Source organism: Bombina bombina, chromosome 12 (assembly GCF_027579735.1).
Source record: "Bombina bombina isolate aBomBom1 chromosome 12, aBomBom1.pri, whole genome shotgun sequence".
Lineage (NCBI taxonomy): Eukaryota > Metazoa > Chordata > Amphibia > Anura > Bombinatoridae > Bombina > Bombina bombina.
The window spans coordinates 1,980,768-1,999,301 of NC_069510.1; the positions used below are offsets into that span (position 1 = coordinate 1,980,768).

The 18,534-nt window shown below is 41.5% G+C and overlaps 1 protein-coding gene across 1 annotated transcript in view; it reads left to right on the forward strand.

Annotated features, from left to right (window-relative positions):
- GARNL3 (GTPase activating Rap/RanGAP domain like 3) overlaps positions 1–18,534 on the forward strand; it is a gene marked incomplete at its 5' end in the record, with an annotated part of 730,206 nt that overhangs the window by 90,339 nt on the left and 621,333 nt on the right. The window contains one exon of the mRNA XM_053695928.1: positions 4,488–4,562. Within this exon, the coding sequence (XP_053551903.1) occupies positions 4,488–4,562 (75 nt within the window). The remainder of the gene's footprint in view (positions 1–4,487; positions 4,563–18,534) is intronic.

Below are 18,534 nucleotides of genomic sequence, written 5' to 3' on the forward strand. Positions count from 1 at the left end.
GGAAGGCAAAATCTCATTATCTTCAATCAACATAATTAAAGTAATGTAATAAAATAAGCAGTGAACTTGCGTCATTGCCGTACTGTCTGCAGTGGCAACAGAAACACAGTCTGACCCAAAACAACGGGTGACCCTCTTGCATTACATTCTCTTGTTCTGGAGATCATTGGAAACTTCAGGGATTACGGGCGAGATTACATGTGTGGCGTAAATTTTAACTGCTGAAACCCACGTCGCCCATAAGTTCACCTTGCACATCGAGTGAATCCCATAACACGCGCCACCAGATGCTTTTTTTTTATTTTGCCATTTTTAATTAATTTATTAGTAAAATAGTCTTTTTTATTTGATGTAATTGGTGTTAATTTAGGGGGTGTTAGGTTAGGGGGCTTAGTGATTAGATTAATACTTTGTGTTGTGGGGTTATAGCGGTTTAGAGGTTAATACATTTTATTCTTAGTTGCGTTGTGGGGTGATAGCGGTTTAGAGGTTAATACATTTTATTCTTAGTTGCGTTGTGGGGTGATAGCGGTTTAGAGGTTAATACATTTTATTCTTAGTTGTGATGTGGGGTGATAGCGGTTTAGAGGTTAATACATTTTATTCTTAGTTGCGTTGTGGGGTGATAGCGGTTTAGAGGTTAATACATTTTATTCTTAGTTGTGATGTGGGGGTATGGCGGTTTAGAGGTTAATACATTTTATTATTAGTTACGATGTGGAGTGGATGGCGAATTAGAGGTTAATATATTTTATTATTAGTTGCTATGTGGGGTGATAGCGGTTTAGAGGTTAATACATTTTATTATTAGTTGCAATGTGGGGGGGTGGCGGATTAGGGGTTAATACATTTTATTATTAGTTACGATGTGGGGGGGTGGTGGATAGGGGTTAATACATTTTATTATTAGTTACGATGTGGGCGGATGGCGGATTAGAGGTTAATACATGTTATTATTAGTTGCTATGTGGGGTGATAGCGGTTTAGAGGTTAATAGATTTAATATTAGTTACGATGTGGGCAGATGGCGGATATAGGGGTTTTGGCGTGTCGGGTTTATTTTTGGGAGGCGGATTAGATTTCAATGGGGACCTGGAATCAAAAAGCCCCTTTTTCCTCTTTTACACCTAGTTGAGCTGGGTATCATTTTTCTGACTGTAGCGACAGCCTCCGAAGTGTATTAATGGTTTGCGCCTGGTATAGTTTATAGATTAGCGGCTTCTAATACTTTCTATGGGACATGAAAATGTTTTCGGCAGCTGGAGTCCGGTTACTGAAATTGAGGTATAATGGGCCGTTGGAAGCAGTCAATGAACGAAATTGCTTTCGACAGCATATTTATCGTTTTGCAGGCGCACGCAAACCAAATTACAGCTCAATGGAAATGAGCCCACTGTGTCTGTATAAATAAGTGTACGGTGTAATTAAACAACACCGTGTTTGTATAAATAAGTGTACGTGTGATTAAACAACACTGTGTCTGTATAAATAAGTGTACGTGTAATTACACTACACCGTGTCTGTATAAATAAGTGTACATGTAATTAAACAACACTGTGTCTGTATAAATAAGTGTACGTGTGATTAAACAACACTGTGTCTGTATAAATAAGTGTACGTGTGATTAAACAACACTGTGTCTGTATAAATAAGTGTACATGTAATTAAACAACACTGTGTCTGTATAAATAAGTGTACGTGTGATTAAACAACACTGTGTCTGTATAAATAAGTGTACGTGTGATTAAACAACACCGTATCTGTATAAATAAGTGTACGTGTGATTAAACAACACTGTGTCTGTATAAATAAGTGTACGGTGTGATTAAACAACACTGTGTCTGTATATATAAGTGTACATTGTGATTAAACAACACTGTGTCTGTATAAATAAGTGTACAGTGTGATTAAACAACACTGTGTCTGTATAAATAAGTGTACGGTGTGATTAAACAACACTGTGTCTGTATATATAAGTGTACGGTTTGATTAAACAACACTGTGTCTGTATAAATAAGTGTACAGTGTGATTAAACAACACTGTGTCTGTATAAATAAGTGTACGGTGTGATTAAACAACACTGTGTCTGTATAAATAAGTGTACGGTGTGATTAAACAACACTGTGTCTGTATAAATAATTGTATGCAGTGATTAAACAATACTGTGTCTGTAGACAACCGTACATTTTAGCACAGGTATATGTCATGCAGTAAATACTTTGGAGTCAGGAGCACAGTTACAATGTAATTTTGTGACAAAGTGAAAACAGTGCAATAGTGACATTTTCTGTGTCTGTATAAATAAGTGTACGGTGTAATTAAAGAACACTGTGTCTGTATAAATAAGTGTACGGTGTGATTAAACAACACTGTGTCTGTATAAATAAGTGTACAGTGTGATTAAACAACACTGTGTCTGTATAAATAAGTGTACGGTGTGATTAAACAACACTGTGTTTGTATAAATAAGTGTACGTGTGATTAAACAACACTGTGTCTGTATAAATAAGTGTACAGTGTGATTAAACAACACTGTGTCTGTATAAATAAGTGTACGGTGTGATTAAACAACACTGTATCTGTATAAATAAGTGTACAGTGTGATTAAACAACACTGTGTCTGTATAAATAAGTGTACGGTGTGATTAAACAACACTGTGTCTGTATAAATAAGTGTACGGTGTGATTAAACAACACTGTGTCTGTATAAATAAGTGTACGGTGTAATTAAACAACACTGTGTCTGTATAAATAAGTGTACGTGTGATTAAACAACACTGTGTCTGTATAAATAAGTGTACAGTGTGATTAAACAACACTGTGTCTGTATAAATAAGTGTACGTGTGATTAAACAACACTGTGTCTGTATAAATAATTGTATGCAGTGATTAAACAACACTGTGTCTGTATAAATAAGTGTACGGTGTGATTAAACAACACTGTGTCTGTATATATAAGTGTACGTGTGATTAAACAACACTGTGTCTGTATAAATAAGTGTACAGTGTGATTAAACAACACTGTGTCTGTATAAATAAGTGTACGTGTGATTAAACAACACTGTGTCTGTATAAATAATTGTATGCAGTGATTAAACAACACTGTGTCTGTATAAATAAGTGTACGGTGTGATTAAACAACACTGTGTCTGTAGACAACCGTACATTTTAGCACAGGTATATGTCATGCAGTAAATACTTTGGAGTCAGGAGCACAGTTACAATGTAATTTTGTGACAAAGTGAAAACAGTGCAATAGTGACATTTTCTTGTTTCCTTGCAGCTTATTTCTTATAAATAAGTGTACGGTGTGATTAAACAACACTGTGTCTGTATAAATAATTGTATGCAGTGATTAAACAATACTGTGTCTGTAGACAACCGTACATTTTAGCACAGGTATATGTCATGCAGTAAATACTTTGGAGTCAGGAGCACAGTTACAATGTAATTTTGTGACAAAGTGAAAACAGTGCAATAGTGACATTTTCTGTGTCTGTATAAATAAGTGTACGGTGTAATTAAAGAACACTGTGTCTGTATAAATAAGTGTACGGTGTGATTAAACAACACTGTGTCTGTATAAATAAGTGTACAGTGTGATTAAACAACACTGTGTCTGTATAAATAAGTGTACGGTGTGATTAAACAACACTGTGTTTGTATAAATAAGTGTACGTGTGATTAAACAACACTGTGTCTGTATAAATAAGTGTACAGTGTGATTAAACAACACTGTGTCTGTATAAATAAGTGTACGGTGTGATTAAACAACACTGTATCTGTATAAATAAGTGTACAGTGTGATTAAACAACACTGTGTCTGTATAAATAAGTGTACGGTGTGATTAAACAACACTGTGTCTGTATAAATAAGTGTACGGTGTGATTAAACAACACTGTGTCTGTATAAATAAGTGTACGGTGTGATTAAACAACACTGTGTCTGTATAAATAAGTGTACGTGTGATTAAACAACACTGTGTCTGTATAAATAAGTGTACAGTGTGATTAAACAACACTGTGTCTGTATAAATAAGTGTACGTGTGATTAAACAACACTGTGTCTGTATAAATAATTGTATGCAGTGATTAAACAACACTGTGTCTGTATAAATAAGTGTACGGTGTGATTAAACAACACTGTGTCTGTATATATAAGTGTACGTGTGATTAAACAACACTGTGTCTGTATAAATAAGTGTACAGTGTGATTAAACAACACTGTGTCTGTATAAATAAGTGTACGTGTGATTAAACAACACTGTGTCTGTATAAATAATTGTATGCAGTGATTAAACAACACTGTGTCTGTATAAATAAGTGTACGGTGTGATTAAACAACACTGTGTCTGTAGACAACCGTACATTTTAGCACAGGTATATGTCATGCAGTAAATACTTTGGAGTCAGGAGCACAGTTACAATGTAATTTTGTGACAAAGTGAAAACAGTGCAATAGTGACATTTTCTTGTTTCCTTGCAGCTTATTTCTAGTGATGCAGATGGAGCAATACAGAGGGCTGGGAGATTTCGTGTGGAGAACGGCTCTTCAGATGAGGTAGGCTGTGTACAACCTGTATATATAGTGATACAGTCAGTTTGGTGATTGGGAAGGCTTGACCCTTATACATGTTATTGCAATAGTGAGGACTTAACGACCACACATTACTGGAAATGTTTACTTGTTGCTGTGGAAACAGTGGTAGTGAAGGGGTTGCGTTGCATAAATAATCAGTAAAATGTCATCAGAGCGTGATTAGTAGAAGGGTCCGTGGTTCGAATCCCATAAAGGTAGTAACATTTCTGTACTTAATACTTCTATTGCCCACTATCTGTTGGGTCTGGAAAATAATATACCTACGTCACAGCTAACCTACACTCCCTCTGCTCCGCCTCACTACCTGCCACGACCGTCTACACCTACGTCACAGCTATCCTACACACCCTCTGCTCCGCCTCACTACCTCCCACGACCGTCTACACCTACGTCACAGCTAACCTACACTCCCTCTGCTCCGCCTCACTACCTCCCACGACCGTCTGCACCTACGTCACAGCTAACCTACACCTCCTCTGCTCCACCTCACTACCTCCCACGACCGTCTGCACCTAGGTCACAGCTAACCTACACCCCCTCTGCTCCACCTCACTATCTGCCACGACCGTCTACACCTACGTCACAGCTAACCTACACTCCCTCTGCTCCGCCTTACTACCTCCCACGACCGTCTACACCTACATCACAGCTAACCTACACACCCTCTGCTCCGCCTCACTACCTCCCACGACCGTCTACACCTACGTCACAGCTAACCTACACTCCCTCTGCTCCGCCTCACTACCTCCCACGACCGTCTGCACTTACGTCACAGCTAACCTACACCCCCTCTGCTCCGCCTCACTACCTCCCACGACCGTCTGCACCTACGTCACAGCTAACCTACACCCCCTCTGCTCCACCTCACTACCTGCCACAACCGTCTACACCTATGTCACAGCTAACCTACACCCCCTCTGCTCCACCTTACTACCTCCCACGACCGTCTGCACCTACGTCACAGCTAACCTACACCCCCTTTGCTCCACCTCACTACCTGCCACGACCGTCTACACCTATGTCACAGCTAACCTACACCCCCTCTGCTCCGCCTCACTACCTCCCACGACCGTCTGCACCTACGTCACAGCTAACCTACACCCCCTCTGCTCCGCCTCACTACCTGCCACGACCGTCTACACCTACGTCACAGCTAACCTACACCCCCTCTGCTCCGCCTCACTACCTGCCATGACCGTCTGCACCTACGTCACAGCTAACCTACACTCCCTCTGCTCCGCCTCACTACCTGCCATGACCGTCTACACCTACGTCACAGCTAACCTACACTCCCTCTGCTCCGCCTCACTACCTGCCATGACCGTCTACACCTACGTCACAGCTAACTTACACTCCCTCTGCTCCGCCTCACTACCTGCCATGACCACCTACACCTACGTCACAGCTAACCTACACACCCTCTGCTCCGCCTCACTACCTCCCACGACCGTCTACACCTACGTCACAGCTAACCTACACTCCCTCTGCTCCGCCTCACTACCTCCCACGACCGTCTACACCTATGTCACAGCTAACCTACACCCCCTCTGCTCCACCTCACTACCTGCCACGACCGTCTACACCTACGTCACAGCTAACCTACACCCCCTCTGCTCCGCCTCACTACCTCCCACGACCGTCTACACCTACGTCACAGCTAACCTACACACCCTCTGCTCCGCCTCACTACCTCCCACGACCGTCTACACCTATGTCACAGCTAACCTACACCCCCTCTGCTCCACCTCACTACCTGCCACGACCGTCTACACCTACGTCACAGCTAACCTACACCCCCTCTGCTCCGCCTCACTACCTCCCACGACCGTCTGCACCTACGTCACAGCTAACCTACACCCCCTCTGCTCCGCCTCACTACCTCCCACGACCGTCTGCACCTACGTCACAGCTAACCTACACCCCCTCTGCTCCGCCTCACTACCTGCCACGACCGTCTGCACCTAGGTCACAGCTAACCTACACCCCCTCTGCTCCACCTCACTACCTGCCACGACCGTCTACACCTACGTCACAGCTAACCTACACCCCCTCTGCTCCGCCTCACTACCTCCCACGACCGTCTGCACCTACGTCACAGCTAACCTACACCCCCTCTGCTCCGCCTCACTACCTCCCACGACCGTCTGCACCTACGTCACAGCTAACCTACACCCCCTCTGCTCCACCTCACTACCTGCCACGACCGTCTACACCTACGTCACAGCTAACCTACACCCCCTCTGCTCCGCCTCACTACCTCCCACGACCGTCTACACCTAGGTCACAGCTAACCTACACCCCCTCTGCTCCACCTCACTACCTGCCACGACCGTCTACACCTACGTCACAGCTAACCTACACCCCCTCTGCTCCACCTCACTACCTGCCACGACCGTCTACACCTACGTCACAGCTAACCTACACCCCCTCTGCTCCGCCTCACTACCTCCCACGACCGTCTGCACCTACGTCGCAGCTAACCTACACCCCCTCTGCTCCGCCTCACTACCTCCCACGACCGTCTGCACCTACGTCACAGCTAACCTACACCCCCTCTGCTCCGCCTCACTACCTGCCACGACCGTCTGCACCTAGGTCACAGCTAACCTACACCCCCTCTGCTCCGCCTCACTACCTCCCACGACCGTCTGCACCTAGGTCACAGCTAACCTACACCCCCTCTGCTCCGCCTCACTACCTCCCACGACCGTCTGCACCTACGTCACAGCTATCCTACACACCCTCTGCTCCGCCTCACTACCTCCCACGACCGTCTGCACCTACGTCACAGCTAACCTACACTCCCCCCCCCCAGAGTTCCTAATACCAACAACACTCCTCTGGAACGTCCCAGCTAACTGTCTACTGTCAAAATATAAATCACTATAATAAACTAAACTCCCCATTATAGCTATGCAGCAATGTCACTAACTGTATAATGTGTCACAGAGATGCGCTAAAACGCTGACCACCGGAGGACAGGCAAAACCTCTTCAGTCTATACGGGCTCCTGGAACTCAGTGCTGAACCGGAACAGAGCTCGGTTAGCTGCTTCTTAAAGGGATAGTCTGTCAAAATCAAACAGATGGAGCAGCAATTTTTTTTTTTTTTTTGCAATTTTTTTTTTATTTAGCAGAAGAGAAAATAATTTCCAACAAAATACGCCATGCAAGACGCATACATTTTTACAATTATGGTCTTACAATTTCGACCGCAACAGTTTGTTGCGTCACGCAGGACGCAATTTAAGCATTTGAACATTTGAAAAAGAAAGTTAATTTATGTTCAAGCTTGAATATTTTGTTAATTTTGAACTTATACAACCTATCTTAAATAACAATAAGGAGAGAAAGAAAGAGAAAAAAGGAAGAGGAAAAAGAGAAAAAAAAAAAAAGGGAGTCCTCCTCCTAATCAAGTCACTCCCCCCGCCCACCAGGAAACTGTGCTTAACAAGATCTATGACAGATGCCTCTAATGCAATGGATCAATTTTCTCATCTGAGTTTCTACCAGGCCCCCAGGAGAACCAGTTCGGAATTCCTGAATGGAAAAATTAAATCGTTTATCTCCGTATCCGGGAGTGATCTAATGAATACTGACCATTTGTTAAAAAATTGTATAACATCATCTTCGTTATCTAAATTGGTATCTCTTTGCTCTAACAGGCATTGTTTTTTTAAGCAATTTTTAATCTCTGGAATGGATGGCGTTGCACTTAGCTTCCATTTTTTAAATATAAGATATCTAGTAGCTAGTATGGAAAGGAGGACAATGTTATGATTTGTTTGATGTTCGGAGTGATTTGGGAGCCCAAATATAATTTGTAACTGTGTAAAGCCTGGTATAGGAATTTTAAGGGTTCTGGTAAGCCAGAACTCTAGCTTCCACCACAGGTGTCTGATTTTAGGGCACTCCCATATCATATGGATTAGATTTGCTGCTGTCTGCAAGCATTTTGGACACTTATTGAACCCACAGTTACGGATTCTGTTCCCTTTGTTGGGAGTAAAGTAGGAATTGTGTAGTAGTCTAATATGTGACTCACGCCAGGTGGCTGACATGGTGACCTGAGCTATTTTCTGGATTGATGATTGAATGAATTTAGTATCAATAATGTAATGGAGGGTCATCTGGTTCCATAGTAGAGCAAGTTTCTGGGTCACCAAGTCCGCTTTAGTTGAATTAATTAATTGATAGCATAAGGAAATGGATCTCTGACCACTTTTGTATAATGCTTCCAGTTTGCCCAGAGACCATGTCCAAGATGAATCTGTCATGAGCCCTATGACAAAATGTCTACTTTGTAGATATGCGAAAAAATCCTTGTTGTTAATGTTAAATTCTCTTTTTAATTCTTCAAAGGATTTGACACATTTTCTGACTGTATCTATTAAGCTTATCAATGTATCCAAACCTTGATAATGCCAAGTTTTAAATAAAGTTGACCTCAGCCCTGCTGGGAATTTCGGGTTGCCAAGAAATGGTAAATATTGTGAGACTTTACAATTTAGAGATAGAAGTTCCCCTACTTTCCACCATGCTTTTATTGGATTAAAAAGGGATTTAAACATTTTAATTTATTTAGGTAGTTCTTTAGGAGGACAGTGAATTAATGCTGACGGGATTTACGGATGACTTATGGCTCCCTCTAATAAGTTGTTTGTTACATAATTACTGTTAGAGATCCAATCAGCTATTACTCGCATCAGGAAAGCATAATTGTAAAAACGAATATTAGGCAGGGCAAGGCCTCCGTATTCTTTTGAAAGGGATAGTTTCTTTAAGGATATCCTTGGTCTTTTTCCCTGCCAGATAAACTTGCTGAGTGCGCTGTTAAGTAGACGCACATCCCTCTCCAATAATAGTATTGGAGTATTCTGTAATACATAAAGGAGTTTTGGTAGTAAGACCATTTTAAAAAGGGCTATCCGACCAGAGATAGATAATGGGAGGCCCTGCCAGTTTTTTAGTTTCTCCCTTAGGGTGTTTAGAATTGGGGTGATATTAAGGTCATAGAGCTCCGCTGGGTTAGAGGCAATAGAAATTCCTAGGTAACGGAAGGAATCTGTTGCCAGGCTAAAAGGGATATTGGGAAGAGAGTTTTTATTCTTCCTCAGCCATAGTAACTCTGATTTTGCTTGATTAATCTTATAGCCTGAGAAAGATCCAAATCTAGTAGAAATATCTAAGAATTTTGGAATGCTAAGCTGGGTGTCTGAAAGATAGAGTAAAACGTTGTCTGCATAGAGGGCTATTTTTATGACTTGGTCACCAATTTTAATTTCGGGCAGTTGTTGTCTGACCATGATTGCCAGGGGCTCTATTGAGATGTCGAAGAGCAGGGGGGAAAGGGGGCATCCCTGTCGGGTCCCTCTTCCGAGGGTTATCTGTGGGGAGATGCTATTGTTAACAATCAATCTTGTATATGGATCTTTGTATAAGTTTTTAATAAATCTTATAAATTCGCCCTTGAATCCAAATTTATCTAAAGAAGTGAAAAGATGATCAAAGTGAATTGAGTCAAAGGCTTTCTCTGCATCTATTGAAACAATAGCTAAGTCAGAAACATCCCCCTCCCCCCGACTCTCCGACGTCCCACCTGACTTGAAGTATTCAGTTACGATCAGAGCTTCTCTGATTTTTGCCGAGGAGTTTCTTTTAAATAAAAATCCAGCCTGGTCTGGGTGTATAATTTTAGTAAGTGATTGCTGTAGGCGGCTGGCAAGAATTGAAGCTAGAATTTTATAATCTACATTTAAGAGGGCTATCGGTCTATATGACTCTTTGAGTGAAGGATCCTTCCCACCTTTCAAAATTAAGATTGTATTGGAAGCAGAGAAGGAAGTAGCGACTGGCTCTCCCTTAACATAAATACCATTATAAAGATTGTTGAGATGGGGGGCTAGCTCCTTATTCATAATTTTATAGAACTCATTGGGCATGCCGTCTGGACCTGGTGTTTTATTAAGAGGAAGATCTGAAATGATTTTTATAATCTCAGACTCCCGTATTGGAGCGTTGAGAGTTTCAAGTAGATCAGATGTAATTTTAGGATAAGAAATTTCCTGCCAGAACTGCCTCTCGTTAAGCTGGTCCGAGCTCTTGTGGGAGTAAAGGTCCTGGTAATAAGTAATGAATGCTTGGGCAATCTCTTCAGGTTTCTTTAAGAGAATACCTTCTTGTTGTATGGTTTCTATACCAGATGATTTTTTTTCTTTTTTAACTAAATTGGCAAGCAGCTTACCCGATTTGTTCCCAAATCTGTATAACCTGGCTTGAAGTTTTAGATCCCTCTGTGTCTCCCGAAAGACAGCGAAGGCATCCCCAGCGTTCTTGGCTCTGATGTATTTTGCCCAGTTCCTGGGCGAGTTATCCAGGAGATATGAGTTGTAGGAATTGATTATTGAGTTGGTAATTTCTTTTTCTCTCAATCTTATTTTCCTCACTCTCATTGCACTGTAAGCTATTATTTCACCTCTAAGGACAGGCTTCGCTGCCTCCCAGAAGAGCAGAGGGGAGTCTATACAATGGGAATTGTGTTGAACATAGTCGACAAATTTAAGTTTAAGCCAGTTTTTAAATTTTAAGTCTGTTGTAAGGAATGAGGGAAAAATAAAGCGTATAGGTTTATTTATAAACTGACTCAGTTGAAACTCCAAGTATGTTGGACCATGGTCTGAGAGAAAGATGGGAAGGATGCCTGTCTTTACTTCAAATTTGCATAAAGAATCGCTGATAAGAAGTAAGTCAATTCTGGACATAGTCTTATGGGCCCTGGAAAGGCAGGTAAAGTTTCTAACATCTGGGTTTTGACATCTCCAAATATCCTTTACTGCCAGATTCTGCTTAATTGATTTAAATATTTTTGCTTCTAAATTATCTCTCTTTTGTTTAAGCAATTTTGCTGGGTGTCTCATTCTATCCAACGGGCAATTAGGAGCCATATTAAAGTCTCCACCTAGGACCAGATGACCCTCTTGCACAGAAAGAATCTTAGCCTGTATTTTAAACCAAAAGGCTGGGGCCAGTTTATTAGGGGCATAGATGTTGCTGAGAGTGAAGATCTCTTTACCAATTTTTATCTTTAACAGGACAAACCTACCCTGAGAGTCAGCCTCACTGTAAATGACCTCTAAATCTGTTTTTTTCTCGATTAATATAGCCACCCCTCTCTTCCTTCGAACACCTGGGGAAAATTTTTTTTCCCTCACCCAGGTAGATTTGAGTTTTAAAGACTCTTCTGGAGTCAGGTGGGTCTCTTGTAAGAATGCTATGTTGGTTTTTAATTTTCTCAAGTGCGTAAGGATGGATTTTCTTTTAATGGGGCTGGAAATCCCACCCACATTCCATGATACTAACTTAAGATTTGCCATTCAGAGAGAAAGGAATGCTACCTGAAAAAAGTGGGCGAGGGGAATGAAAGTAAGGAGGAGAGGAAAAAAAAAAAAAAAGGGGAAAATTAGTAGTCCAGTTACTATTGATACAGAGAGAGAAAGAGGGGAAAGAAAAAAACAAAAAAGGAAAGAGAAAAAAAACATCACAGCACATAAGTTAGTTTAGGAAGGAACTAATGACCTGCCTTACTCAGATGGTTGTTTATCTAACAAATTTGATTCTTTCAGGAATTGTTCAACCTCTGGTAAAGAGTTAAAAACATGAGTGTTTGTGCCTTCTATCATTTTTAATTTTGCTGGATAGATAATAGTGGCCTGGTATCCTTGCTGAATGAGTTTGGAACAAATTGGGGCAAGGGCTCTCCTCCTGGAGGACGTCTCAGAAGAGAAGTCCTGGAAGAGGAGAATCCCCGATCCATTAATAGATATAGGTTGATTTTTACGAAAAAATTGTAGCAATGTGACTTTGTCCTGAAAATTCAGGAGTTTCGCTATTACCGGTCTAGGCCTGTGATTCCCTTTGTTGTCTAACCAGGGCTTACCTAGCCTATGGACTCTTTCGACTATAATCTTTGGGTAATTAGGTGGAAGTTTAAGAAGTTGTGGCATTGTTTCTGAAACAAACATAGCTAGGTCCTCGTGGGGCCCGTTCTCTGGTATGCCAATTATCCTTATGTTATTCCTGCGGGAACGATTCTCAAGGTCTTCTAGTTTAGTCTGTATTGTAGTGATAGATCGGTTAACTGCGTCTAAATTGGTAGTATGTAGTGTGGTTAAATCTTCCAGGTCCGAGACCCTCTGTTCAGCTTCGCCGATTCTGATGGCGAATTGCCTGACTTCTTGTGAAAGTGATGCAAGGTCTTGCTTAATCTCAGCCTTAAGTATATCAAAATTTGGTGTCAGAGCCTCTGAAATTTTGGTAACCAGAGTTTGCATGTTATAGGTATCAGGTGCGAGAGGTGATATGGCGGATGTTTGAGACTCAGGCAGAGTGTCTGCGGTATTTTTTACTTTTCTGTCTCTTTGTCTTGCTGCCATCGTTGGCGAGGGAGTCTTAGGGTGAATGTGAAAACATTTATCCATGTGCCACTATGTGCGCAAAGAAAATGGTGAAGGAAAAAAAGGAAAGGAAAAGTGATACTGGGGGGAAAATTCCTGCCCGTGCCTACTATGTGAAAAATATCATGGGGAGGTGGGGGTGGGAAGTGAGGGAAGTGGGGAAATAGTGTCAGTGAGACAATCTCTTATCGGCGTGCGAGAGGGAAGAAAAAAAAAAAAGTGAGTTAGAGGCCAAGCCAGGTGAGGTGAGTAAGGCTCGATCGCCCAGCCGATGGTGGCGGCAGAAAGGGGGCAGAATCAGGGGGTTGTTTTGAGTCAATGTGAAGCCTGAGAAAAATTAAGGCCTAGAGAACCTTAAAGTACAAACTATGCATCAATCACAGCCTATGAAAAAAAAGAAGAGAAAAAAATAAAAAGAATAATTTTCTCTTTCCCTTCCCCTCTTCTCCTCCTTCTCCCAGTTTCCCTGATGTTTTAGGTAGGTAAACTGACTTTAAATAATAGCCTCTACTGGGCGGGAGGCCGAGAGTAAGGCTTCCCTTAACCCTAGATCAGAGAATTTATGAATTTACCCAAAGATTAATGAACATAGTAAGCATACAAATTGTAATAAGGTGAGGTTGAGGTGGGAACCGTATGTACCGAATAGCTTGTGTGACAGATTATATGCAAATGGGAAACGGATTTAGTCAGTATAGTAAATAACTTAATTTATTCTAGGAAGACCAAATAAAATATATAATAAGGAGAATTTTTAAAGATTAAGCATCGAAGGGTAGAGAGTTTCAAGAAATGTGATTTGACTGAATTCTAAATTATGCTTGTTGACAGAGGTGAATTATTGGGCGTTAGTCTAGGAAGTCCAAAATTTGGCAGAAACCTTTCGGTAACTACATCAAAAGTAGATATACTGCAGGCAGTCAAGAAGTACTTTAAATGTAAGCCCTCTTTATTACCCTGCCCAGGCTCAAGTTTACCCTTTCTTGATTTACTTCTCTCCCTCCTCTCACCCTCCTCCTTCCCTTTGAGTAAGGGGTTTAGATTGCCCAGTAACTTAAACCCTAATAAAGATATATTAAATAAACCTTGAGGGGCATCAGTTGTTCCAGCAAAACAGTGGTGACAAAAACTGGGAGTGAAAAGGAGAGAAAACAAGAAAAAATTGCCAAGTATACTAATAAGTACAATAATACTTTAGAAACCAACAATATTCAGGCAAGAAGAATTTAAGGCGGAATAATTAGTACAAAACAGGAAAGAAGGCTTTTTCCAAAATCCCCGGAGCTTATTAGCTGAGGAAATAAACAAAAGTTTGTCCAGGCTTCTAATAATTACCCTTTAACAGTCTTTACACTTTGACTGGTAGTGTTCCCATTATATGAATGAAAGATGAGTTGTCCCTTAATTTACTGAGCAGGCCCTTATTAATGTCAATACCTGCTTCCAAATCGCTTAGTAACCTTTTGTTTAACTTTTCGCCAGCCAGGCTGACTCAGACTCACCCCCTCCTGCGGTAACTTTAAGCCGGTCTCGCTCCGTGGTTATTTCCTGCTTGTTATGTCGCTGAACCAGGCCAGCGGAGACGTCATCCGGCAAAACGATTTCCAAGCCAAGAGCCGCGCTCAACTCCCCCCACGCAGCACCGGTGGGGGGGGGAGTGGGCGGCGCCACACCAAGCGGCCGTCACAACGTGGGGGAAAAGTGCACAGCGGGACCACGCAGAGATCCAAGCCCGACTCCCCCCCGCGCAGCACCGGTGGGGGAGGGAGAGGGACGAGCCCACAACAAGACCCGCCGGGCGGGCAACAGACACAAGCAGGTAGATTGATGTGAGACTTGCCGGGAGAGGTAATCAAAAGTGCAGGGAGGGGGGAGGGTCAAAGTCCGTTAGAGTTCTTAGTACTGCAGACGAAAGCAGGCTGACAGAATAGGGCTGTCCGTGAGAGAATGTAGGATTGAGTCTGCTAATGAGTAAGCAGATGCCAAGTTAGTGCATATGTGTTGAGTCAAAGAAAAAAAGAAAATAGCTTTGGGTCAAAGTAGTGGGATGGTAATCCACTGCTTAGGGTTCCGGAGTAGGTGATATGACTGTCAAGGGTAAGCCCCAAGGCAGGGGGTTAGCGCGAGGGAATCACCGCCAAATTCCAACAGACTGGAGAAACAAACTGAGCCACTGCTGTGTAGCTCCTCCTCCACCGGAACCGGATCTCTAGAGCATGTCATGGAGCAGCAATTTTAAGCAACTTTCTAATTTACTCCTATTATCAATTTTTCTTTGTTCTCTTGCAAACTTTATTTGAAAAAAGCAAGAATGTAATCTTAAGAGCTGGCCCATTTTTGGTTCGCCAATCAGCAAGCGCTACCCATGTGCTGAGCCAAAAATAGACAGGCTCCTAAGCTTACACTCCTGCATATTCAAATAAAGATACCAAGAGAACAAAGAACAATTGATACTAGCAGGCCCATTTATCAAGCTCCGTATGGAGCTTGAAGGGCCGTGTTTCTGGCGAGTCTTCAGACTCGCCAGAAACACAAGTTATGAAGCAGCGGTCTAAAGACCGCTGCTTCATAACCCTGTCCGCCTGCTCTGAGCAGGCGGACAGGAACCGCCGGAAATCAACCCGATCGAATACGATCGGGTTGATTGACAGCTCCCTGCTGGCGGCCGATTGGCCGCGAGTCAGCAGGGGGCGGCGTTGCACCAGCAGCTCTTGTGAGCTGCTGGTGCAATGTTAAATGTGGAGAGCGTATTGCTCTCCGCATTTAGCGAGGTCTTGCGGACCTGATCCGCAGTGTCGGATCAGGTCAGCAAGCCCTTTGATAAATGGGCCCCTAGGAGTAAATTAGAAAGTTGCTTAAAAGTGCTTCTCAATCTGAATAATGAAACTTACATTTTGACTAGACTATCCATTTAAAGGGGTTTTGTTTTGTTCAACTAGGGTGCAAGGCAGCAACTTGGTCCTTTAGTATGCTGTGAGCAATTTTATGAGACACCTAGAAATACCACTTATTTGGGGGTGCTACCTTCTGGGAGACTGGGGGATACTTCTTTTTTTTACCATTCTTTTTTTTTTTTATGAAGAATAATTACATTACAACAAAATATACTGTTGTGGTGTCTGACAGTACAAAATATAGTGTTGTGGTGTCTGACAGTACAAAATATAGTGTTGTGGTGTCTGACAGTACAAACTATACTGTTGTGGTGTCTGACAGTACAAAATATACTGTTGTGGTATCTGACAGTACAAAATATACTGTTGTGGTATCTGACAGTACAAAATATACTGTTGTGGTGTCTGACAGTACAAACTATACTGTTGTGGTGTCTGACAGTACAAAATATACTGTTGTGGTGTCTGACAGTACAAACTATACTGTTGTGGTGTCTGACAGTACAAAATATACTGTTGTGGTGTCTGACAGTACAAAATATACTATTGTGGTGTCTGACAGTACAAAATATAGTGTTGTGGTGTCTGACAGTACAAAATATACTGTTGTGGTGTCTGACAGTACAAAATATAGTGCTGTGGTGTCTGACAGTACAAAATATACTGTTGTGGTGTCTGACAGTACAAAATATAGTGTTGTGGTGTCTGACAGTACAAAATATACTGTTGTGGTATCTGACAGTACAAAATATACTGTTGTGGTGTCTGACAGTACAAAATATACTGTTGTGGTATCTGACAGTACAAAATATACTGTTGTGGTGTCTGACAGTACAAAATATAGTGTTGTGGTATCTGACAGTACAAAATATACTGTTGTGGTGTCTGACAGTACAAAATATAGTGTTGTGGTGTCTGACAGTACAAACTATACTGTTGTGGTGTCTGACAGTACAAAATATACTGTTGTGGTGTCTGACAGTACAAAATATACTATTGTGGTGTCTGACAGTACAAAATATAGTGTTGTGGTGTCTGACAGTACAAAATATACTGTTGTGGTGTCTGACAGTACAAAATATACTGTTGTGGTGTCTGACAGTACAAAATATACTGTTGTGGTATCTGACAGTACAAAATATACTGTTGTGGTGTCTGACAGTACAAAATATACTGTTGTGGTGTCTGACAGTACAAAATATACTGTTGTGGTATCTGACAGTACAAAATATACTGTTGTGGTGTCTGACAGTACAAAATATACTGTTGTGGTGTCTGACAGTACAAAATATAGTGTTGTGGTGTCTGACAGTACAAAATATACTGTTGTGGTATCTGACAGTACAAAATATACTGTTGTGGTATCTGACAGTACAAAATATACTGTTGTGGTATCTGACAGTACAAAATATACTGTTGTGGTGTCTGACAGTACAAAATATACTGTTGTGGTGTCTGACAGTACAAAATATACTGTTGTGGTGTCTGACAGTACAAAATATACTGTTGTGGTGTCTGACAGTACAAAATATACTGTTGTGGTATCTGACAGTACAAAATATACTGTTGTGGTGTCTGACAGTACAAAATATACTGTTGTGGTGTCCGACAGTACAAAATATACTGTTGTGGTGTCTGACAGTACAAAATATACTGTTGTGGTGTCCGACAGTACAAAATATACTGTTGTGGTGTCTGACAGTACAAAATATAGTGTTGTGGTGTCTGACAGTACAAAATATAGTGTTGTGGTGTCTGACAGTACAAAATATAGTGTTGTGGTGTCTGACAGTACAAAATATAGTGTTGTGGTGTCCGACAGTACAAAATATACTGTTGTGGTGTCTGACAGTACAAAATATACTGTTGTGGTGTCCGACAGTACAAAATATACTGTTGTGGTGTCTGACAGTACAAAATATAGTGTTGTGGTGTCTGACAGTACAAAATATAGTGTTGTGGTGTCTGACAGTACAAAATATACTGTTGTGGTGTCTGACAGTACAAAATATACTGTTGTGGTGTCTGACAGTACAAAATATACTGTTGTGGTGTCTGACAGTACAAAATATAGTGTTGTGGTGTCTGACAGTACAAAATATAGTGTTGTGGTGTCTGACAGTACAAAATATACTGTTGTGGTGTCTGACAGTACAAAATATACTGTTGTGGTGTCTGACAGTACAAAATATACTGTTGTGGTGTCTGACAGTACAAAATATACTGTTGTGGTGTCTGACAGTACAAAATATACTGTTGTGGTGTCTGACAGTACAAAATATACTGTTGTGGTGTCTGACAGTACAAAATATAGTGTTGTGGTGTCTGACAGTACAAAATATACTGTTGTGGTATCTGACAGTACAAAATATACTGTTGTGGTAGACTGACAGTACAAAATATACTGTTGTGGTGTCTGACAGTACAAAATATAGTGTTGTGGTGTCCAACAGTACAAAATATACTGTTGTGGTGTCTGACAGTACAAAATATACTGTTGTGGTGTCCGACAGTACAAAATATAGTGTTGTGGTGTCTGACAGTACAAAATATAGTGTTGTGGTGTCTGACAGTACAAAATATAGTG